Source organism: Glandiceps talaboti, chromosome 13 (assembly GCF_964340395.1).
Source record: "Glandiceps talaboti chromosome 13, keGlaTala1.1, whole genome shotgun sequence".
Classification (NCBI taxonomy): Eukaryota; Metazoa; Hemichordata; class Enteropneusta; family Spengelidae; genus Glandiceps; species Glandiceps talaboti.
In genome coordinates this window covers 1,857,326-1,882,098 of record NC_135561.1, presented here as the reverse complement: position 1 = coordinate 1,882,098, position 24,773 = coordinate 1,857,326, and the positions used below count along the sequence as shown (strand labels likewise).

Genomic DNA, 24,773 nt, shown 5'->3' with positions numbered 1-24,773 from the left:
ATTTATTACCAATCTGAACGCACCAACAGAAGGTAGTATTAGTCATTGTGTACGGAAGTTTTATTCCGTCAGTACCGGTTGATGATTCGAGTTTTCATTCACCTCCAGTAGAACTGAAATTTACTACAAAACGTTACGGTGAAGCACCATCATTGGCATTTTATGAGTTACCGCGATGGCTCAAAAAATGCTCGTAACAACGACTCTGCTATTTTGCTTGTTTACGATTGTTACTCAGGTATGTGAATTTTAATTGTCTGTGAATTTGAATCGCTCCGTTGTGCAACAGATTGTCGATTTTTGGGGACAATTTTGAAGTATAAAGGATCTCAATTTGATTAACAACACAACATTAACATTACCTCTCACCATACATCATGCATCATGGTCACATGCACATTCGATCACGTCACACCCACACCACAGAATACGATGTATACGTTCTGCGGCCGATCACGGTTTATATCACACTTTTTAATAGTCCCCTTTCCTTAAACATGATTTACAAACCAGGAAAATATACGTTAAAACACGTTAAATTTTGCGATTGATCGTGTGTACTGTGATCATAATGACTGAGTGTGACTCACAGCCGGATCATTCGAGTCAATGTTTCAATGGCATGTACTGTGTACGTACATACGTATGCACAACAAACATATGTACACACGTGATATCATTCGTCAAATTCTTTTCACAAAAATTCACAAATCATCAGACATGCCAATATACTAATTCAGAACTTTTATGACATAACCGCATCCAGTTTATCAATTGCAATATATGATTAAGATTTAAACCCGGAATGTAACAGTTGTTTGTCCTTGACCCTGACCCCGACCTTACTTTCCTTTGTAACTAAGGACAAATTGTATGCATACATGTCAGTGCCACAATATGTAATTCTGAAGGTGAATATTTGAAGAGACTTACTGTAATGGTAGGGTTTGTGGGTTGTAAAGGGGAGGGGTGGGCTGTTGTTAACTGTTCATAGTTGCAGCAAGGATCATCCTAGTGGGATGAACAAGCATTTGAATAATTCCCTACTGCGTTGCCATGACTACTGACGTCAAGACTGGGGTAAACGGGTTATAATTTAAGAAGAAATAACAGGAAATATGACTTAGTAATATATGACAGATTAGGGATTGGCTCAGGTACGTGTATGGGTGGTTGTGTTAATTGCAAGCCCCCTCACCTCCCCTCATTTGTAAGTGAAATGTAACCCCAGAGTATTAAACCCAATATTGTGTCCTACTAATGATGACAATAGAGTATCTTAGAAACCAAGTACAAACTTGTTCATTTGAAAAGAAAGAAAGCTGTGAATACAATCTACAGTGCATTGTTCATAACACACAATGACCTAGTTTTATGGGTTGGAATAAAAGTGACAGACATATTGCTGGTATGTATTTTAAAGTTATAGACATTTGTGCCACGCTATCAGCCAGCACTCACTAAGAAGCATGATAGGGCTGAACAACATGATGTATCTTACAATCTAGCGTATTGCTAGAATTTAGTGGTTTCATTTGAAAGTTGACCCAGAAATGAGGTGGATTCTTGTAGAAAAATTATAATTATCTGTTTAATTGAGATGGTCAATTTTGTAGGGAGGCCATGGCCCATGTTAAGAAAATAGAAAATCATAACATTTATTTGTGTAGTATTGTCTCCCACCACTTGCATAAAAACGTCTTCAATACTAAAAAGTTAGGCACAACTTTTTTTTTTAATGTCCAACGCCCACATTCTCCAGTCAAGAGCATATCATAAATATAATACTGCACTGGTTGGTCATGACTATAAAGTGGTGTTCCCTTTAATCTTTATGTGCTGTTAGGGATGAAAGAGGTTATACATAAGTCAATAGGTTCAAATTCTCTTGATCAACGTCTTGTCTGGGGCTGCAACATTGTTACCTTTGAAACATCATTCTTTTTATCTGCAGTGTGAAAGTCCAAAATGTTTGTTGTATAATATTTTATAAAAACTTTGAAGTATTTTTTTTAAATACTTGACTCAATGACTATATAACATAAGGTGTGCTTTAAGTGATTGCTCCACAAATCAAGTCAGAAATATTTCTATGTAATGTTCATATACTGCCAGAGCTACATGATATTGTGTGCTGGTAATGGTATGGCTGTAGACTTGGAACTTTGAACACAATGTACTAGATACTAGATTGTAGTTTGCATTCTTCAAGGTTAAAGTAAGCCTTCTACTCTATAGAGATTGACGACTAGAGAAAACTCAAATTTAGCCAAGAACGGGTAGAAAATATTGTAAACTGTGTTGTAGTTTACTCCTGTTTGTTAAAAGAGTAAACCATGACTTGTTTCTGATAGTTGTTATCTTCTGGAAAGGGAGAATTGACTTCTGCGTGTTCCATCTGCCAGCATAACTTAACCCAAAAAACCCCCCTAAAATTCCAAAAGATGTCATTGTTTCAGATACTAAAGGTCTTTGTACATAAACCATCAGAAATAATAATGATAATAATGTTGGGTTCTTATATAGGAACCACTCCAACCAGGTGTCTAAATTTGTTCCTAAATAAATTTTAGGTGTAGTGTGTATTTTATGTACTGAATGCAGCTGACAATGAAACCCCAGTTACTTACAGAGACTCAAAGCGACTTGATACACAAAAATAAATGGACATTATGAAAATAAAAGGGGTATTCGGTTAGGGAAAAATACATTTTATCTGAGCTTTCTGAAAATGAAAGAGTTGATGGTAGATGGGAAGAAAAATACATTTTATCTAGGCTCCATAATTCAACTAAAATTGTTAGCTGATCAGACCACGTAGTAGACTGAGATACATCTTGACATTTCGCCCTCGCCAGCCTCCTAGAGGCTAGACAAATAGTACAATGTATGAGATTAATGTCTGTAAAGTTACAATCTCTTTTAGTCTACTACCAGCATTAGCACACTAATTTATGCATATCCTCAAACCAGAAAATGATTGTTACATTGGGAGGTGGGTGAACTCTGTGTAGTAGACATTCAACTCAAGTAGATATTTCCTGTACACAGGATCAAAAACAGTTACTGGTTATATTTGAATACAATTGAATCTGATTTGCAAACAATGAGAGGTGGTACTTTATTTGGGTGTGTGTCATTGTCATGTGATATTTTACACTATTTAAGTTGTCTCTGAATGATGTCATTATACTAACAATAGGGTGTGATTCTTTGAGTTTAAGTTAAATTGTATTTTTTTTTTTTTGGGGGGGGGAGATTGTATATCCATATGTCCATAGTAGGTGTATGCCTCATTAATGTATAAGTTTAAAAATCTTCTATTAAACGGGGGGTGGGGGGGGTGCTTGATTTTGCACCCCCCATATGAAGGGGACAATAAGATATAGGCTGGGGAGGGGAGGGTGATATAACTTAACACAAACATAGGGTAAAACCCATACCATACCAGCACATACATACATACATACATACATACATACATACATACATACATACATACATACATACATACACACACACACACACACACACACACACACACACACACACACACACACACACATACATACATACATACATACATACATACATACATACATACATACAAGTGTAGGAATACATACGGTACACTGTGATAAAAACCTATACCACACCAGCATATACATATATACAAGCAAGTGCAGAAATACATACTGTACACTGTAAATTTTAATTATTATCAGACACAAATGGACAACTGGTACATCTGTTCACAGACAAGGAAGAAAATGTGAAAAAAGCTCCAGATGTTTGGTTTTGATCACTTGCTGTCTACCATGTTTGCCCTGGTAACCCTAAAATTTCCTTTTTAATTATTAAAGTGTGCAAAAAATTGCATTGGAACCAAAGTCATTTTTTATGAAGAACAGTACTTCAAGATATAGAAACCCCACCCCTAAAAAACTACCCCCCCCCCCCAAAAAAAAAATGAAAAAAAAAAGATAAAAATAAAAATAAAGTAAAATATAAAAATATAACAAAGATAAGCGCAATACTATCTGAAGTATTTTAGGAAGGATTATAGTGAAAGCACAAAATGATTTATTTATTTGGCCTTACACAAGTTACAGTTACTGACAACCACAGTATAAATGTAGTTTTTATCTTTTATCTGTAAAGACTCTATGGTAATGTAGTTGTATTAGATATGGAGTCACTGAAGGTCAGCCTAATAGCAAGCCATCTTTCATAAACATGGCTTTTGAATAATTCTGCTTTCCTTAATTTTAGTTTTAAAAAGTGAACATCTGGTAGTCCATTTTCTGTGCATAGACCTAATATTACTATTCAATGTCTGTACAGATATGGGATTTAGGTCTGACAAAAATTGTATGTTATTTGAGTCACAGTCAGCTTTGTCACTACATAGGGTGTAACCTCTAGATAAACAAACTCAAAATGTTATATAACCACTTGGACAACATTAGGTATGTTTATTTTATGAAAAATGGACTTTGGTTTTTGTCAATTATTAGAGTAAAGAGTATGATTTGTTACATATATATGTGCATGTAAAACTATAGCCCAGAGATTTGTCTATTATCTTGAAGGACATACAGGCAAATGACATTGTCAAGTGTCTGGGCTTGTACTATAGGCCAGACTCCGAGATTTGGCTATTATCTGGAAGGACATTCTGGCAAATGACATTGTCAAGTGTCTGGGCTTGTACTATAGGCCAGACTCAGAGATTTGGCTATTATCTGGAAGGACATACTGGCAAATGACATTGTCAAGTGTCTGGGCTTGTACTATAGGCCAGACTCAGAGATTTGGCTATTATCTGGAAGGACATACTGGCAAATGACATTGTCAAGTGTCTGGGCTTGTAAAAATGTATTAAACACAAAACCATTCTTTTCAAATAAGAATATTGTTCAACCTAATTTGTATTGATATTTGTATTTAATTGTGACACAAAACATAATAGTAGTCTAGAGGTGAGTCATTGGTTTTGAATATGTACATTTCTTTGTACCATGTCTAAATCCATGGGGTACTGAGATGAGATTACTAGGTCTAAATCCATGGGGTACTGAGATGAGATTACTAGGTCTAAATCCATGGGGTACTGAGATGAGATTACTAGGTCTAAATCCATGGGGTACTGAGATGAGATTACTAGGTCTAAATCCATGGGGTACTGAGATGAGATTACTAGGTCTAAATCCATGGGGTACTGAGATGAGATTACTAGGTCTAAATCCATTGGGTACTGAGATGAGATTACTAGGTCTAAATCCACGGGGTACTGAGATGAGATTTCAAATTCAAAGTATCAAGAGATAAATTTTGATTCAAACCCAATGGCTAGCCTCTAGACTAGTCTATGAGTATAAGTTATAACTGTAAATTAATTTCAAATTCAGTGTCTCAAATTTTATCATGGAAGGTATCTTATCTATTTCAAACAGAATTAGACTTTAGGTATATAGTTATTACTGTTAAGAAGAATTGAAGGGGCAGTGTAAGAAATGGAACCAAGTTCTGTTCAGGGTATACTTTAGGTAGGATAGTTTGAAATCTGTGATAAGACAAACAAATAATTGAAACATGACATGACAACTACAAAGGAATGTGTTTTTATTCTGTGTGACTACATGTACCTAATTCTGAAATGTTCTGTGTTTGGCTAAGATTCACAAAAGTATCTTCTGTGTTTGGTTCCAAATACAAGTGTGTGACAAGCAAATACTTGAACCATATGGCCTACATCTGTACAACCCACCTTCAGATGGAAAGATTCATTATGTATGAATATATACAGGGTTCCTTTTACACTGAGGGTAAATTATTGAGTTTTGCAAACAGTGGAGAATAATGTAACCCCCCCCCCCCCTCCCCTTCCCCATGTGTTTAAGTGACATTATGTTGAAAACACTGTCATACCTACATTGTATACCAACATGTACATGTATAACCTTAAAATGACCATGTATTGTGTACAATGTAGAATCCTAGATTACAATGTTAAGGTGTCAAATGTGTCAGCTACCCCAAAAATTGAATTGATAGATTTATTAATACCATATTCCATGTTTAGATCTTGTATGTAAGGATGTGATAATATCTAACAAACATTATTGCCTGTCAGTCTGTCAACGCATTTTTTTCCCGTTGTATTTACTTGTTTCACAAGATTTAATGTGATTTTCAATGTACATGTACAGCGTTTAGTTTTCTATTCATTTGTAAAGCTTGTATTCTCTCTATACCCTGTAGTACACATGATCTATTATATATATATACCCCTGTAGTACACATGATCTATTATATATATATACCCCTGTAGTACACATGATCTATTATATATATATAACCCTGTAGTACACATGATCTATTATATATATATACCCCTGTAGTACACATGATCTATTATATATATATACCCCTGTAGTACACATGATCTATTATATATATATACCCCTGTAGTACACATGATCTATTTTATTTTATATATAATTCCTGTTACCTTTTTCTCTCTACAAATTTCAGGTATGCAGTGAAATAACTCACAAAGATGGCTATTGCGTCATGTCTGGTCAATGTAGCAAGAACAATAACAATGGCAAATACCTCAACTGTTTTTACAACGGCCGAGCCAAAAACTGGACTGACGCAGATGATATTCAGCTTCTTAAGGAAGTATGTCCAAGTCTGGTACCAGATAAGGGACCAGTCACAGCATGCTGCACTAGAACACAGCTAGAAAACCTCAAAGCCAGTCTCCAAGTACCTGACCAAACATTTTCACGATGCCCGTCTTGCCTTCATAATTTCTACAAATTGTACTGTCAATTTACTTGTAGTCCTGATCAGAGTGCATTTCTAAATGCAACAAAGCTGTCTGTCGACCGTGTACCTTTCAACATGTCAAAACCTATCAACAGCTTTGTGTCTGAAATGGATGAAGCCCTGCGATTCAATTCTGCCTTCACATCACAACACAGCTATACCTCTTCAGTGAATAAAGATGAAGTTGAGGTGTATAGTGTACAAGAGGTTGATTATTATTTAACTGAAGAATTTGCCGCTGGTGTCTACAATTCCTGCTCAAATGTTCTGTTTCCAAGTTCAAACTCTCGTGCCATTTCCATGTTTTGTGGTCAGTATTCTGCAGATGAATGTACACCTCAGCATTTTCTTGATTACATGGGCAACATTGATAATGGACAAGCTCCGTTTCAAATTAATTTTCATATGATCAAAGATAAACCAGCACCAAAACCAATGAAGCCGCTGAATGTTTCCTACGTTCCATGCTACAAGGCTGTAACTAATGACTCCAATCCATGCAGTTGTCAGGACTGTCCAAGAATGTGTCCACCCCAACCAATACCACCACCGCCAGTTCCCGAACACACTATTTTTGGTATCTATTACATGACCTTTATCATGGTGTGCATCTTTGCTGGCTTTGTGTTATTCTTCATAATGTTTTTGGGATGTTATTATGGTTGCCGTAAGAAGAAGGAAATCAGACCAGATTTCTCAGTCAATGGTGATCATCATATGCGACCGAGACAAAAAATAGTGACACCCGCTGATGTGAGCTGTGTTGAAAAGATCGGTGAATACTTTGAACGTAAACTTGGACAATTTTTCCTCTGTTGGGGAACATTCTGTGCCAGACGTCCGATTGCAGTTATTGTCGTTTCTGCTGTTTTCATTGCTGCAGCTTGCATTGGTATTATGTACTTAGAGATCACCACCGATCCAGTAGAACTTTGGTCTTCACCTGATAGCAGAGCTCGGCAAGAGAAGGACTACTTTGATAAAAATTTTGGTCCATTTTATCGTAACACACAGCTGATCATCACTGCACCCAAACGCAACTTCAGCCATTATATCACATATCCATATGCTGCAGACATACCCTTTGGACCAGTCCTGTCGAAGGATATTTTACATCAGGTAAACTTTGATTTCCCCCACACACCTATCCACTCACCCACACACTCACCCACCCCTCCCCCCCACCACACACACACAATTTCTTCAATCAAATTCTTGAATTGGACAGAAAGTGATCTTTTTTTATAGTGACAGACAGATAATTTTGCCAGATACTGAAAGAATATCAGAATATCAGAATTACAAAATGTAGAACGTACAAATTTGTCTGAAAATACTTACCACTTACCCACATGGGTTTATGTATTTTAAAATGTAAACACTTAACACTAGTGAGCAAGAAATGAAAGAATCTTGCTACTTATCTTCTTCGACTACTGAAAAATAAAAAATAGAATAATTTTTTGTTGTTGTTATTTGTACCCCATCTGTTTACCCTGAGAAAAGATAGGAAACAAAGCTGACACCAATCTATACTCGTGCACCGGGGTAGAGAAATAGCTTTTCCATTGTTCTATACTGTTACACCCCCAGTTAAAAGACAGGAAAGAGTCAGTCATTGTAGTACGTTGTTATGACAAGTAAAGTCAGGGGGTGTCCACCCTATTTTGTACATCTCAAAAAGAACAGATAGAATTTATTATAGGTTGTAATTCAATTGTTCCTTTGGTTGATTTCTTGTAGGTTCTCGATCTTCAGCTTGCATTAGAAAACATTGAGGTATGGTTTGAACCAGAAAATAGAAGTATTACTTTGAAGGACGTCTGCTTCAAACCTTTGGCACCAGAGAACAACAACTGTACTGTTGAAAGTGTTTTGCAGTATTTCCAAAACAGTCATCAACAAATTGACAAGACTGTCTTTGATTCGTCAGGTTTCTGGGTGGAGGCCGATTATCATGATCATTTTATGTACTGTGCAGCGTAAGTAGTAGCACGTCAAAGCTAGAATGGATGTTTTAGACCAGAGCAGCTTATCACTAGTTTTTCTAAATTTTTGCCAACAAAGTAATTTCTACCATCAAATGAATTTTTGTATGTGTTGGTAAGAGGTGATACAAACTTTCAGGCACTTATGACATCCCCCCTTATAAGACTCACAGATCCTGTTACATTGTACGTACGATAACAAACTTTTTACACATTTATTAATCATTGCCAATTATTGAGTTACAATCAAGGACTTGGCATATGTTGTTTCACTTTGATTTTTCAGATGGGAAGCCATGATAAAATTGTTTAAAAAATCCAAAATCCAAAATAAATATCCAATCCTCATCCATACATGGCCACTTTAAATAATCTATGATTACCGGGTAGTACATTTATGAGAGATATGTTCAGTATGTTATGACATACTTTTACTCATATTTCTAGCAATGTCAAGAAAGTGAAAATATAAACAAGAATAATTTTTTTTTTTGTAGCTCTCCAGCCTCACTGAATGATACAACTAAATTACATAGTCCATGTCTAGCTACCTATGGTGGACCTGTTTCCCCTTGGGTGGTACTCGGTGGCTATGATGGTATGTATGTCAATCATCTCAAACAAAATCTATCACAAATTACTTTCAGTGGAAAGCCAAAATTTGTTACCTGCATCACATTGTGCATCACATATATGTCTGTTATAATTTTGTTTAGGGAATGAATAAAATATTGTTCCTACAGACAACCCCAGATATTACCTTCTAAGGAATCACAATTTAGCATTTGATAAAGCAGTAATGATGAATTTATCACTGGCCCTTTAGCCCAACATCCATCATGTGTTTTTGCTATGGCTTGAGCAGACAAAAGGAAAGGGGTAAATGTGGCATAGTTTCCCATGAAATATCCCATAATTTTGTTTGGGAAATTACCGAGGAACCCCAGTAGATTTACCAGCATGCCCTTAATGAAAACTGTCATAACCCAATCTCCAAATTATTTTACCCAGAAACGAGAAAACCAAAAATAATATCTTGATATTGTGTTTTATCTCCTAGCTTTGAATTATACCAATGCTACAGCATTAGTGATAACATTTGTGGTTAATAACTACTTGCCTGGTGAAGACAACAGTACAGCTTCTAGAAAACTAGACATGGCAACAACATGGGAAAAAGCATTCCTGGACTACATTGAAAAATACCATAACACTAATCTAAGCATTGCGTATAGTGCTGAGGTAAGCTGAATGTATTAATAGAGAGGTTTAGATACATATTAGAATGCGAATGTGTACAGGAGCAATATTGTGCTGGCATACATGTGACGGTGCTTACAAACTTGTGTTTAGTTACGTGTTCAGAACACCAATGTGAAAGACTGCAATGTGTACGTGCATTTTGGCATCTTCTGTCCAGAAGGCCAAACACACACATGACACGTCAGTAACCATATTTGTCAGTATTTTTGCTATTTTCCTGCAACTACACAAACGAAAAACAAAACAATTAGTTTACAGTTATGCTTCTGAACTTTGATATAAAAAAGTTTGACATTTGATAAAGAAGAAGAAGTTACGTGTAGACAGCCATTTTGACGTAGCATTGTCTGATACAGAACACCTGGGTAGCTTCTTTGTCCTGATTTTCACATTAATATTTTTGCCTGGATATTTCAACCTAATTTCCTGGTCGTCATCACATCAACTGAGTGTCCACCCATTCTGTGATAATTTTGTTTTGTTAAAACGATATCATATTTTGTTTTTTCAGCGATCTATTGAAGATGAAATCGAGCGTGAAAGTAAATCTGATGCTATCACTATTCTTATTAGTTATCTACTTATGTTTGGGTATGTTGCCATAGCGCTGGGCAAGTTTAGTTTAAGTTATCGATTACTGGTGAGTATATCATGTACATCTTCTCCCTTTCAAAGTGTGTGATTTGGAATGATTCCTATACTTACTGAAAAGCAGGATTGTTCCATTCCGAAAAATAGGTTGTAAAGGGTGTTCATTATTTGTAATCTAAGGACTGAGTATATAGTATTTGGTGTGCTTTCATTGAAAGAATGCCCATATTTGTACATGTACATTCAATTCCATAATTACTCTATCATTTGCTACTTATTTCTTACTGTTTTAACTTTGGTAAAAAATGTTAATTAAAGTTCATGTTACTGTTGCTAGGGCACCCTCTACCGATACAAGTTGTTTACCACACTTGCCTCCATTTTGACTTGACATTGCTGCGATGTTAATTTTCTATGTTTTATTTTAATATACTAGTCAAACCATATTTTATACTACAGTATATGTGCCCAGTGATGTTGTTTTCTTCACTAAATTTTTGCCCACAAGGCATAGATTGAGATGAAAAAATCGTGAGTGTTTGAGAAAATCACAATAATCTGTCTGTGAAACATTTCGCCTGAAACACACTAAACATCAGCTATGAAGTGTAATAACAATACAAATATGTATTCATTAGGAACATTTCAATGATGACCAAGTTTTCTCTGATAATATTAGACCCCCCCCCCCCCCCCCCTCACTCTACCACCTACCTGTCTTTCACCTAGATTTCTGTCCCCGATATTAAAGACTGAGGCATATTAAAATACCTATGTGGTCATACCTAATTCAGCCAGGTTTTCTTTCCCTTTCCCTCAGATTGATTCCAAGATCACCCTTGGATTATGCGGTGTACTTATTGTACTTTGTTCAGTTGGAGCATCGCTTGGAATATTTGCATATGCTGGCGTACCTACTACCTTGATTGTGATTGAGGTCATGCCATTCTTGGTTTTGGCTGTCGGTGTGGATAATATATTTATCTTGGTTCAGCGATATCAAGTAAGTTTACCCAGAAATATTGCTATGGTTTTAGTTGAACTTTTTCAATATGTCAGTGTGTTGATTGCTATTTGAGAACTGTGGTAAGAGAGGGGCGAATCTGATGAAAATCAGAAACTTTGGTAAGAGAGGGGCGAATCTGATGAAAATTGTGTACCTTTGTATACTTCGTTCTATAACCTTAGTGGGTACTCTCGGTAAAAGTTATTTATCACTTATCTAGATTTGACTTATTTCTGGCTCACAGCCAAAAATAGTGAATTATGTGTATGATTGTGGTTTATCAACAAATTCAATATTTTGAGTGTATAACATTATTAGTTATTTAATCTTCATAGCGTGATGTCAGAATGGCATATGAAGAGAGAGCAGACCAAGTGGGTCGTATTGTTGGAGAAGTTGGGCCAAGTATGTTATTGACAAGTCTCTCAGAGTCCATTGCTTTCTTTTTAGGTATGTATGATAACTATATTCTTGAAATTTGAAAATTGTAAGAGTTGTTGTCTTTGACTTGCTGAGATGTTTTCCCAGTGTGTTTCCCAGATCTCTATCAGACCTAGTAGTGTGAGATTGTATGTAAAATTGATATAGGACAGTTTAGTAACGTTGCCATGTAGTAGCCACAGTCCAATGACAACATCAGTTTATGTAGCCACAGCTGAATGACATCACTAGTTTGTGCCCAATGACATCATCAATATGTGTAGCCATAATCCAGTGCAATTACCAGTTTGTCTAGCAACATTCCAATGACATCAGCAGTTTGTACAGCCACAGTAGATGACATCTTCATTTTGTGCAGCCAGTCCAATGACATCACCAGTTTGTGTCCTCACTGTATAATGACATCACCAGTTTGTGTCCTCACTGTGTAATGACATCACCAAATTGTATGTAAATACCACATTGTGTTCTTCTCTTCATTGTAGGTGCCTTATCTTCAATGCCAGCAGTGAAAGCATTTTCTCTGTATGCTGCAGCAGCCGTCTTTATTGACTTTTTGCTTCAAATCACGGCATTTGTAGCATTGATGTCTTTAGATGCTAAACGTCAAGAATCAGGCCGTCTTGATTTATGTTGTTGTGTTCCTCTTGTCAAGAAAGAACCTGTACCTAAAGATAACGGTATACTTTATTCATTTATGACCAAGTACTATGCACCAGTCCTCATGAAGAACTGGCTGCGTCCAATTGTAGTAAGTATCATTTGTCTCATTTTTACCAATTACCTAATATGGTCAAATGATGGCAATGTATGACAGCCATATTACCAAATATGGTATATTCATACTACCAAATATGGTCAAGTATAGATTAACTGTAGCAGTCTCTTTGACAAATATGGCATGCTTATATTGCTATATATGGTAGTAAGTATTGTATGGTTATATTACAGTACCAAATATGGCATATTAATACCAAATATGGCAGCCATGAAACTAAATATACAGAGTTACCATATTAGAAAATATGATCATAATACCGGTAATTCAGAATCTGCTTGAAATAGATTTTTTTGCAGTAGTTGTCCCACTATAATTTTTATTGAATGTTTTGAAAAATAAATTGGTAAGAACTAGGCTGAACTTTTTTTTTTTTTTTAATTTTGTTTCAGGTAATTGTGTTTGCCTTCATGTTTTGTGGCAGTACTGTATTGATGACCAAGGTAGAAGTTGGTTTAGATCAAAAACTATCAATGCCAGAGGTAAGCCTGAAAACTTTAAGATGTAATATATTTACTCCTTAAAATTACATCATTGAATCATTGTCTGCTGTATCTAATTGTAGTCAGTATAGTGTGTATTAAAGGAGCACAGTCTGTAACTTTATGATGTAATATATTTACTCCTTAAAATTACATCATTGAATCATTGTCTATGCTGTATCTAATGGTAGTCAGTATAGTGTGTATTAAAGGAGCACAGTCTGTAACTTTATGATGTAATATATTTACTCCTTAAAATTACATCATTGAATCATTGTCTGCTGTATCTAATGGTAGTCAGTATAGTGTGTATTAAAGGAGCACAGTCTGTAACTTTATGATGTAATATATTTACTCCTTAAAATTACATCATTGAATCATTGTCTATGCTGTATCTAATGGTAGTCAGTATAGTGTGTATTAAAGGAGCACAGTCTGTAACTTTATGATGCAATATTTTTACTCCCTAAAATTACATCATTGAATCATTGACTATGCTGTATCTAATGGTAGTCAGTATAGTGTGTATTAAAGGAGCACAGTCTGTAACTTTATGATGCAATATTTTTACTCCCTAAAATTACATCATTGAATCATTGTCTATGCTGTATCTAATGGTAGTCAGTATAGTGTGTATTAAAGGAGCACAGTCTGTAACTTTATGATGCAATATTTTTACTCCCTAAAATTACATCATTGAATCATTGACTATGCTGTATCTAATGTTGGTTAGTATAGTGTGTATTAAAGGAACACAGTCTGTAACTTTATGATTGTGGATCTATCTTTATTGGTATTGAAATATGCTTAGTTTATTCACAAAATATATAGTTTACAAGTATCTAGTAACTGAAGAGCTCTCGCCTGGAATTCAAATATATAGTATGTAAATGTTCCAATGACACAATTGTTTGAATATTACTAAATTCGACTGACAGTGTAGATTTAGTTGTTCAGTCATTTTGCAAATACTCAACCATCTTATTCATTGGAAGTTGCTTTCAATAGATTCCTAAATAAGTGTTAGTATGTATTATGTTGAACACATTCTGTAAACCAGTTTTGCAAAAAAGACGACCCAAATAGGGCTTAGTTACAGAATGTGTGTTGAGTAGTCAAATTTGAATGATAAAAATGAAATAACAAAGAAAAAAACAATTCCAAGTTGTGGTATATTTTCCTTTAACAGATAAGCTATTTTGAATTCTTGATCAACTTAAAATTCCAAGTTGTGGTTTATGTTCCTTTAACAGACAAACTGTTTTGAATTCTTGATCAACTTAAAATTCCAAGTTGTGGTTTATGTTCCTTTAACAGATAAGCTATTTTGAATTCTTGATCAACTTAAAATTCCAAGTTGTGGTTTATGTTCCTTTAACGGATAAGCTATTTTGAATTCTTGATCAACTTGTATATTTCTTTCTTGTACAGGGTTCCTATGTCATTGACTATTTCAATAATTTGAGTGCCTATCTAAATGTTGGACCACCAGTGTATTTTGTAACCAAGGAAGGTTATGATTTTACAACAATAGAAAACCAGAATAAGATATGTGGTGGTACTGGATGTAAGGATGATTCATTGACATCACAGATTTATCATGCCTCACAGATCTCTAATTAGTAAGTATTGCTACTGTTAATAATTTGCCCCCTATCCCCCCCCCCCCACACACACACACACACTCATGCACACACACACACACACACACACACACACACACATACACATGTACTGCACACACACAGACACATACACAAACACATACAGACACACACAGACACACACACACATACATACATACATACAGACAGACAGACAGACAGACAGACAGACAGACAGACAGACAGACAGACACACACACACACACACACACACACACCCTGCAGTATAATACAATTTAAGTTACCGTTAAAGTCGTATTATAAGCCGCGGCTTATATTACAATGTTGCAAAATAAAGAACCAATTTTATTTCTTGAACTAGGGGTGCGACTTATAATAAAGACTTTTCAATTTTTCAAAATGTGGATGTGGTAGAAATTCACCCGAACTCTCGGTTATGGAAAAATGGACGTCTGTAACACAATATGAAAACTTTATTATGAAGTTTCAAAGTGTAAGAATGAAATGATAAGTGTGGCTGGAGGGGTAAGGCTGCCCGGAATGACAGCAACATCGACGTTACGGTCACGCTACTCATCTTTCACTCGTTCCGTAAGATGTACCCTACAGGAATCCCAAACAAGTACGGTAGACGCCGCCGATCTTCAGTCAGTCTTGGGAACGTTCTCCTGATGTACTCAATGCAGCCTGTGGAATGGTAGAAACACAACGATGTCAGATATTTTGAAACGATTGTGTTTGGAAAAAATATAGGTTGAAAGTAGACTGAAAGATTTGGCGGTATAATTCAAATTGACATCGATTCTCTCATTCTAAGTTGAAAGGTCAACTGCGTTCATGAACTCGTAAACAAATTTAAATGATCATCGAATGACTATTGGCCGTTACGCATACGACGTCATGAAACGTCACGAAACATTAGCATATATGATGGCCCACTGAGAACACGTCGATGTAAACAACTCCATGCTTTGCTAGCGTGATCACAGCTATGGTACATGAAACATGTGTTATAAAACTCACCTTTTGCTATCGTGATCACAGCTGAACAGAATGGTACATGAAACACGTTATAAATTAAAACTCACCTTTTTCATCAATATATCCTTTCTCTTGAACTCGAACTCCAACACGTGTGAACAAGTACGAAGCGGCTTCTTGTACTCGGGGGTGTGATCGGCAGCCATACAACTTTATCGGTACGATAGGTGTAAATGTCCCGATCCCTGCCGAAAGGATTGCGACACCCTTCTTTTGATATACAGTGCGTAACTTTATCGGTACGATAGGTGTAAATGTCCCGCTCCCTGCCGAAAGGAAGGGATTGCGACACCCTTCTTTTGATATACAGTGCGTAACTTTATTACTACGATAGGTGTAAATGTCCCGCTCCCTGCCGAAAGGAAGGGATTGCGACACCCTTCTTTTGATATACAGTGCGTAACTTTATTAGTACGATAGGTGTAAATGTCCCGCTCCCTGCCGAAAGGAAGGGATTGCAACACCCTTCTTTTGATATCCCAGTACGTGTGAAGAGGTGGTACATAAAGTGATACTTTGTATTCAAATTTTAAACAAAAAGTATTACACTTGAATGCGTCGTTACTATTGTTTTGGTGCAAATACGAGGTGAAGCTAGCTGTGAAGTAGGGGTGCGACTTATAATACATACTTTCTATTATTCACAAATTGTTTGATGTACCCTCAAAGCCAGCGCCTCCAAGTAGGGGTGCGACTTATAATATGTATGCGGCTTATAATACGACTTTAACGGTACTATGGAAACCTTACTGTGTAGTGCTCGTAGTACTTGCAGTGGATTACTGGTAAACTGAAATATTGGTTGTTGTTGAAGCTCTTTGAATTGCACTCATATGTGTTGAGAAAGAACAAATGTGTCTTCACAACAAGTTTGTAAAGTCCAGCTGTATGTATATAATAGTCAATCTCCTAATTCACCTCAGTAATACAAAACATTAAATGTTTTTAATGATTTTGACTAAAACATCAATGTATCTAGTGTCTTCCTTTTAAGCATAAATCTGTTACAGTTTTTGTTGAATGACTGAAATCATCAAGATGTTGACCAATGAATGTTATAATTTGACTGAAATTATCAAGATGTTGACCAAGAATGTTATAATTTGACTGAAATTATCAAGATGTTGATCAATGAATGTTATAATTTGACTGAAATTATCAAGATGTTGATCAATGAATGTTATAATTTGACTGAAATTATCAAGATGTTGATCAATGAATGTTATAATTTGACTGAAATTATCAAGATGTTGATCAATGAATGTTATAATTTGACTGAAATTATCAAGATGTTGATCAATGAATGTTATAATTGTACTTTCAGTACTGACTTAGCACATCCAACAAGTTCATGGTTAGATGATTTCTTTGATTGGGTCAATGCTGGTGGTTCCATTCCATGCTGTCGTTATTACAACGTCACAAATGAACCATTTTGTCCAACATCAGGTAAAAAAATTACTCACTGATATCAAATATTTTACTATTCTCGTGACCTTTTCTGTCCAACATTAGGTCAAAATTATTTGCTGAAATCTATTCTCCTGACCTTTCTGTCCGACATTAAGCCAACATTACTCACTGAATAGAATATTCTACTTTTTTGTGACTTTTTGTGGTTTTCTGTGTGCAATATCACACTCTGAATTTTCCATGGTTAAGTTGATTGCTGTATGTAAGGGGCAACTCTTACAAGGGCTAGTTTTTCGATTTGATAAAACAAAACCCATAGCAACCAGGACAATCTCGTAGCAACAGCTTAACATAAGGCCAAAACAAGTATGGTAATGGATAAAGACCAATTTATGAAATCCATGGCAACTATGATAATGTAAATTGTAACTATTACTGTTGCCATAGTAACACTTGATGTCAGTCAGCTGTGCTACAACACTATGTGTACAACATTTTAGAAGTCTAACATTTCTACTTACCCTGGTAGCAGTTACTGAGTGAATTACTGAGTGTCTCCAGGAAATATAATATAATTTAAACATGCAAAATGTCACTATGATGCAATACTTTGATGTATTTCTTGGACAGTATTAGCTATATTGTGTTTTAATCAATGAATGTTTTTCATGTTTACTTAGTTGGTGCCAACAATACCTGTATAGCGTGTCATGGGCCATCAGAGAAAGGTAAACGACCAACTGCCAAAGAATTCTCCAAGTTTCTGCCGTATTTCCTAGAAGATGTTCCAGGACAAGAGTGTTCTAAAGGGTAAAACATTTATCAGATTTGTGTACTGTACTGTAGACCTTGCTGTCTGTCTGAGTGGAAGTTATGCCGTAGGCTGGTCATTGGAAAGATGTAAGATTATATACTTTGAACACTAGGGGGCACTGTTCAAGAACAACTTTTTATTTTACTGAAAATGAGTCAGACTAGTTGAATTGTATTTCCCAAATACACCAAATGTCAGTGGTATTCTTAGTCAGTTCAAGTACTTTTGCTATTCGGTCTCAGTGTGTGTGAATTGGTGATGTCATCAGTATTTGTGTTTTTGCTGTTCACGTGTATTGGTGATGTCATCAAAAATTGTGTTTCTCTCAGATATACAAATGCTGATGTCAGCAATGTTTGTGTTCATTTCAGAGGTCATGCTGCTTACGGTGCAGGAGTCACCTTTACAGACAAGGAAAAAACAAATGTTGGAGGTAAGAAAAAGATGTCTTAGTTTCGTAACTGTTTTTAAGTCTTTTTTCTATAACTTTGGTATGGGTGGTATGTAGGTATAACACTATTCAATTCTATGCAGGATTAGAAAGAAAATCATAATTATAAAGAATATCTACCATTGAAATATTGTTAGCGATGATGGGATGGGTTGGTTGATTGTGAGGGAGGGAGGGAGGGAGGGAGCGAGTGAGTGAGTGAGTGAATGAGCATGTGAATGAGTGAGTGAGTGAGTAAGTGAATGAGAATGTGAGTGTGAGTAAGTGAATGAGCGCGTGAGTGAGTGGGTGGATTAGTAAAAATGAATGAATGAATGAATGAATGAAATGCCACTGTACACTGACTTGATATCAATTCATATTATTCTTACAGCCACCTATTTCATGACCTACCACACCATCTTAAAGACGTCTGCTGACTACATAGAGGCATTGTCAAGGGCCAGGAACATTAGTGTCAACATTACTACTATGTTGGATGTACATGATGATGACTTTGAAGTTTACCCTTACAGGTAAGATGAAAATAGGACATTTAGTAGACAGTCATTAATCTAGTGTACAACAAATAAGATACACATTAAAATAGGTCAGTGGCCAAACTCAGACTTTGTATTTCAGGGCTATAGGTGTGAACTTTTAGTAAATCCTTATGGATGTATGACTTTTGAAAATTATGTCATCATTCAGGTTGATCAATAGTAATCAGTATACTACTAAAACTGTACAGCTCTGTTAAGTTTAGAGAAATAATTTGATGCCTTTTAGCCTTCTTCTTAAAAGTTCTTGAGAAAAAAAAACCAGTGTTGCCACAAATTGAAATTTTTCTGGACATTAAAGATGTACAATGAGGAAATTCATGTTTTCAAACTTTTTAACACGATTTCTTTGTTTTCTTTACAGTATTTTTTATGTGTTCTATGAACAATATCTGGAGATCAAAATGGACGCCTTGTTCCAACTTGGTATATCACTGGCAGCCATCTTTGTTGTGACCTTTGTACTTCTTGGCTTGGCCTTCCATTCAGCTATAATAATTTGCATAACAATAGTGATGATAACAATGAATATCATGGGAGTTATGTATTTATGGGATATCCAGCTGAATGCTGTGTCACTTGTTAATCTTTGTATGGTAAGTGTAGTAACTTTCCAACAAATTTATTCAGTGTTATTTCCCACCAAACTCAACAGTGCCATTTTTGGTTAAAACTATTTCTGCTAAAATGTTTTACCATTTTTTGCCAATTTTTTTTTCAATGCCATTTTCAAACGTAAGGTACAATGTCACCAGAACATTTCTTCCAGTACCCACCAACTGCCCCACCAAAACTTTTGTGTTCATTTTCTGCAAACATTTCTTCAGTACCACCATTTGCCGAAAAAATGTCTTGAATAAAATTTTCTCCCAAATATTTAATGTACTATTTCTTAAAATCATTTGTTCAGTGCATGTCAATATTTAGGTTTGTAAAATATCACATATACATGTATTAACTAGATCCTGTATCAATTGATTTATTTGTTGAATTAATTTCAAATTAATTGTTTCAATATTCATTCCTAGGCCATCGGTATATCTGTTGAGTTCTGTTCTCACATCACAAGAGCCTTTACTGTCAGTACTCATGGATCACGTAAAGAGAGAGCAGAGTTTGCACTAGGACATATGGGTAGCTCAGTAAGTAACCAGCAATTATTGAAATCAATGATAATTGAAGATGAAAGTGTAGTAGATGAAATCAAGAAATTTTTTAACTATTGGGAATAAATAGAGATAGGCCTTCTGAGCTGTAGTACATGATTTAGGACTAATTAGTATTCATGTATGCAAATATTATTCATGATTTAGTACTAATTGATATTTATGCAAATATTCATGATTTAGGACTAATATTTATGCAAATATTCAGTAATTTAGTACTAATTAGTATTCATCTATGCAAATATTCCTTATTTAAGATTAATTTGTATTCATATATGCAGATATTATGCATAAATTCAGAAGTTCCGTCAGTGTGCGACTAATTTGCACAACTGAGCAGGTTCATGATTCAAATTCAAAAATTTAGTTAGTTTCAAGTTTATGTTTGCAATTTGAATTCTTAAAAATCAAACAGAAATAAAAAAAAAGTATTCAAAGCCTCAAAACTATCATAACAAAGTGTCCTGGTCTTTAATCAAACATAGCCTTTACAGAATTCTGATATTTTCACGTCTTTTTACTTGACAGGTTTTAAGTGGTATCACGCTGACTAAATTTGTTGGTATTATTGTGTTAGCCTTTGCCAAATCTCAAATATTTCAAGTCTTCTACTTCAGAATGTATCTATGTATAGTTCTATTTGGAGCCACCCATGGGTTGATTTTCCTACCAGTACTTCTCAGCTATGCTGGTAAGTATTCTATGATTTGGGTCTTGAAAAATCCAACACAGTATTGAATTATAATAATGATAATTAATTCTCTTTTTACATAATTAGTCAGAGATGCTGTACAAAACTGAAACAGGGCACAACGTTGGGCAGACACATGCAGAGAATAACTTAAGTGGCCATATGGATGAGGATTAGGAATTTATTTGGATTTTAAATTTATAAAACAATGTTATCGTGGCTTCCTACCTGAAAAATCAATGTGAAACAACACTGACTTGGTCTGTGTTTGTAAGTCATTACATTGCAAAAAGCTAAAAAATGTGTAAAGAGTTTGTTATGTACGTATAATAACAAAGATTTTACATATTTATTATGCTTTTGCAATTTACTGAGTTACAAACAAGGACTTGGCATATGTTGTTTCGATTTGTCTTTCATTGACAAATCACCCAGTGGAACAGTTTCATATGGCAATTTAGAGGCTACTAAACGAATTGATCGCATTAATGACAAATTTTAGAATTGTGAATTTTCTTTTGGCATTATGGATTTTCTGTGGCACTATGGAAATATTAAGTCCGACTTTAACCAGTAGTAGAGGAAAAATATTGTCAAAATTATCCATGATTTTTTGAATGATATGAATGGTTTCATTCATTTTATTTTAATAGGTCCATCGGTGAATAAAGCCAAGCTGTATGAAGAACAATTGCAAGACAAACCTTTATCATCAGCAGCTCACGTCGTCAATGACAGGTCACCACTTCTAAGACATCGAAACGAAATAGCATCAGGCGAATATTATACATAACAAAACTTGATAAATACAGTTTAGGAAAAATACTTCAACAAAAACTTTTTATTAAATGTGTGAATTTTGATTAAAAAAAGAAGTAAAGTCAATAGAAACAATATTCAGTTTATTTGTTCCAAAGAACAAATTAGTCTTTTTTTTTATTTATGCAAGTTACACATCAGGAAACATTCACACTTCATGGTGTTATAGTTTGAGGGAAATTCCAAGCAAAAATTGAAGTACAGAATGTATATTTTGACCAAAATGAGTTTTTGATATGATCATCAATAATGGTTGTCATAGAAACATAGTATTTAATGAGTTTATGTATTGTTTCATTTTGAGTGTAATGTTTTATGTTGCATAAATAATTTTTTTTTTAAATTGTTGACAATATTTACATCTCACAGGGGCATTGTATAATGTTCAAATAACATGTAGCCTGAAGTCCATACTGTCCTGTTCTACAGTATAGCATGGCTATTTGTAGCCTGGAATCCATACTGTCCTGTTCTACAGTATAGCATGGCTATTTGTAGCCTGGAGTCCATACTGTCCTGTTCTACAGTATAGCATGGCTATTTGTAGCCTGGAGTCCATACTGTCCTGTTCTACAGTATAGCATGGCTATTTGTAGCCTGGAATCCATACTGTCCTGTTCTACAGTATAGCATGGCTATTTGTAGCCTGGAATCCATACTGTCCTGTTCTACAGTATAACATGGCTATTTGTAGCCTGGAATCCATACTGTCCTGTTCTACAGTATAGCATGGCTATTTGTAGCCTGGAATCTATACTGTCCTGTTCTACAGTATAGTATGGCTATTTGTAGCCTGGAACCCATTTTCCTGTTCTACAGTATAGCATGGCCATTTGTAGCATGGAATCCATACTGTCCTGTTCTACAGTATAGCATGGCTATTTGTAGCCTGGAATCCATACTGTCCTGTTCTACAGTATAGTATGGCTATTTGTAGCCTGGAACACATTGTCCTGTTCTACAGTATAGCATGGCTATTTGTAGCCTGGAATCCATGCTGTCCTGTTATACAGTATAATATGGCTATTTGTAGCCTCAAATCCATGCTGTCGTGTTCTACAGTATAACATGGCTATTTGTAGCCTGGAATCCATACTGTCCTGTTCTACAGTATAGCATTGCTATTTATAGCTTGGAATCCATGCTGTGGTGTTCTACTGTATAGGAAATAAAATTTCCAATAGTTTGCATGGATTGCAGGCTAACTACATTACTATAAGATTGATAGACAGATGGGTGGGTGGGGATAATGTTCAAATGTTGTGTGTATTTAGAGGGACGGGTATTATTACATTTTGTTTTTATTAAATTTGCAATATTGCCTTTTGATAGAACAACCCATTGATGGAAATAACTTGGATTCTTGTGAGATTGTTGTTACCTCAACAAAGAGAGGATGTCAGCTTTTTTTTCAGTCATGAGAATGATTCCTTTGAACATGGATGTGTTTTGTTATTCACAAAAGTCCACGTAGCTTTTGCACTTGCAAAGTCTGAACAAGGTTTCATATTTTCAGAGACTGTAGAGTCCGTAATCTAATATTAGCTGTCTTTCAGCTAGACATATTATGTCAAATCCCTAACTGTTGCTACATTTTTATTACTATGCTAATGTGTACAATTGGCAGATAATACCGCCACCTAGAGGTCAGCTATAACTAGGCAATTAGTCACTGTGAAGAGAATGGTCAATTAAGACATTGAAAGTTCAATGCATATTATGTATGATGTGTTATTACATTATAATCATATTACCTGACATATGCACCTTTTAATTGATATTGTCAAAGTTTCATACCTGTGGGTTTGTTGCCGTGGGAAACACATTCTGGATGGGATTTGAGATCTTACATTCAATATTTGACAAATCCACTTTTGATACAAGCTGCAACTTTAGTTTAAAAGATTTCATTGTGACCTACGATCGAGAGAGACATGCCACATCAGTGACATTTTAGGCCTCTACTTTGCAGTAAGTTGTAGAAAAGTATGAAAATTGTATGGTGATTCCGAAAGACTTTGTTAGCAAATCAGTGCTGGTGACAGTGACCTCTAGGGTCCTCACAAGGTTATTGTTACCTAATATGACAGGTCAAAGGTCAAATGTTAATGTAACGTCAATGTGTATTTTAAGTATTGGTAGTAAGACTATAGAGGCTTTTGTGTTCAACCTTTGGTACTGCAGTCTATGTTTTTCATCTGTATAATTCTAGAAATTCTACAAACATGAAGATAAGGTTATGGAGTGAATGAACTCACTAGAATACCTGTATATTTTGTTTGAATGGAAGCAGTACTAAATGTATAGGATTTTGTATTTGTCTATCTATTTCACTGTATATGTCTTTCTATCTGCCTATCCAACTTTCTGTCTGTCTGTCTGTCTGTCTGTGTCTGTCTGTCTGTCTGTCTGTCTGTGTGTGTGTGTCTCTGTCTGTCTGTCTGTCTGTCTGTCTGTCTGTCTGTGTCCCTCTCTGTCTCTCTGTCTCTCTCTCTGTCTCTCTCTCTCTCTCTCTCTCTCTGTCTCTCTCTCTCTCTCTCTCTCTCTCTCTCTCCATCTTACCTTTGTCTTTTGCCTCCAAAATTTATCACAAAAAGTCTCTTTTCTCTCTTCTTTCTTTTTATTTCAAAAGAAAACATAGTAAGGTTATCCTGTAGGAAACGAGATGCAGGAAAACAATTGTGTGTATAATTGTTATTATGTGACAATTTTGGAACACTTAAAGTCATTTTCATAGTACTTTAAACTTCAATAATATGACACAAATTATGTTATGGAAACACAGACCCTGATTCTGCCGTGTCAGGGTCTATGTAAGATCCAAAATA

General features: G+C 35.4%; 1 protein-coding gene across 1 annotated transcript; it reads left to right on the top strand.

Annotated features, from left to right (window-relative positions):
• On the top strand, nucleotides 1–24,442 carry LOC144444483 (NPC intracellular cholesterol transporter 1-like). The gene is made up of 19 exons (XM_078133913.1): nucleotides 1–238; nucleotides 6,538–7,956; nucleotides 8,581–8,819; nucleotides 9,323–9,423; nucleotides 9,886–10,067; nucleotides 10,600–10,728; nucleotides 11,500–11,682; nucleotides 12,021–12,135; nucleotides 12,612–12,877; nucleotides 13,297–13,386; nucleotides 14,818–15,008; nucleotides 17,377–17,501; nucleotides 18,146–18,275; nucleotides 18,651–18,712; nucleotides 19,104–19,245; nucleotides 19,634–19,865; nucleotides 20,298–20,411; nucleotides 20,964–21,126; nucleotides 21,780–24,442. The coding sequence occupies exons 1-19, from the start codon at nucleotides 176–178 to the stop codon at nucleotides 21,917–21,919; spliced, it is 4,086 nt and encodes a 1,361-aa protein (XP_077990039.1). The 5' UTR covers nucleotides 1–175; the 3' UTR covers nucleotides 21,920–24,442.
• Nucleotides 24,443–24,773: the final 331 nt, after the last annotated feature.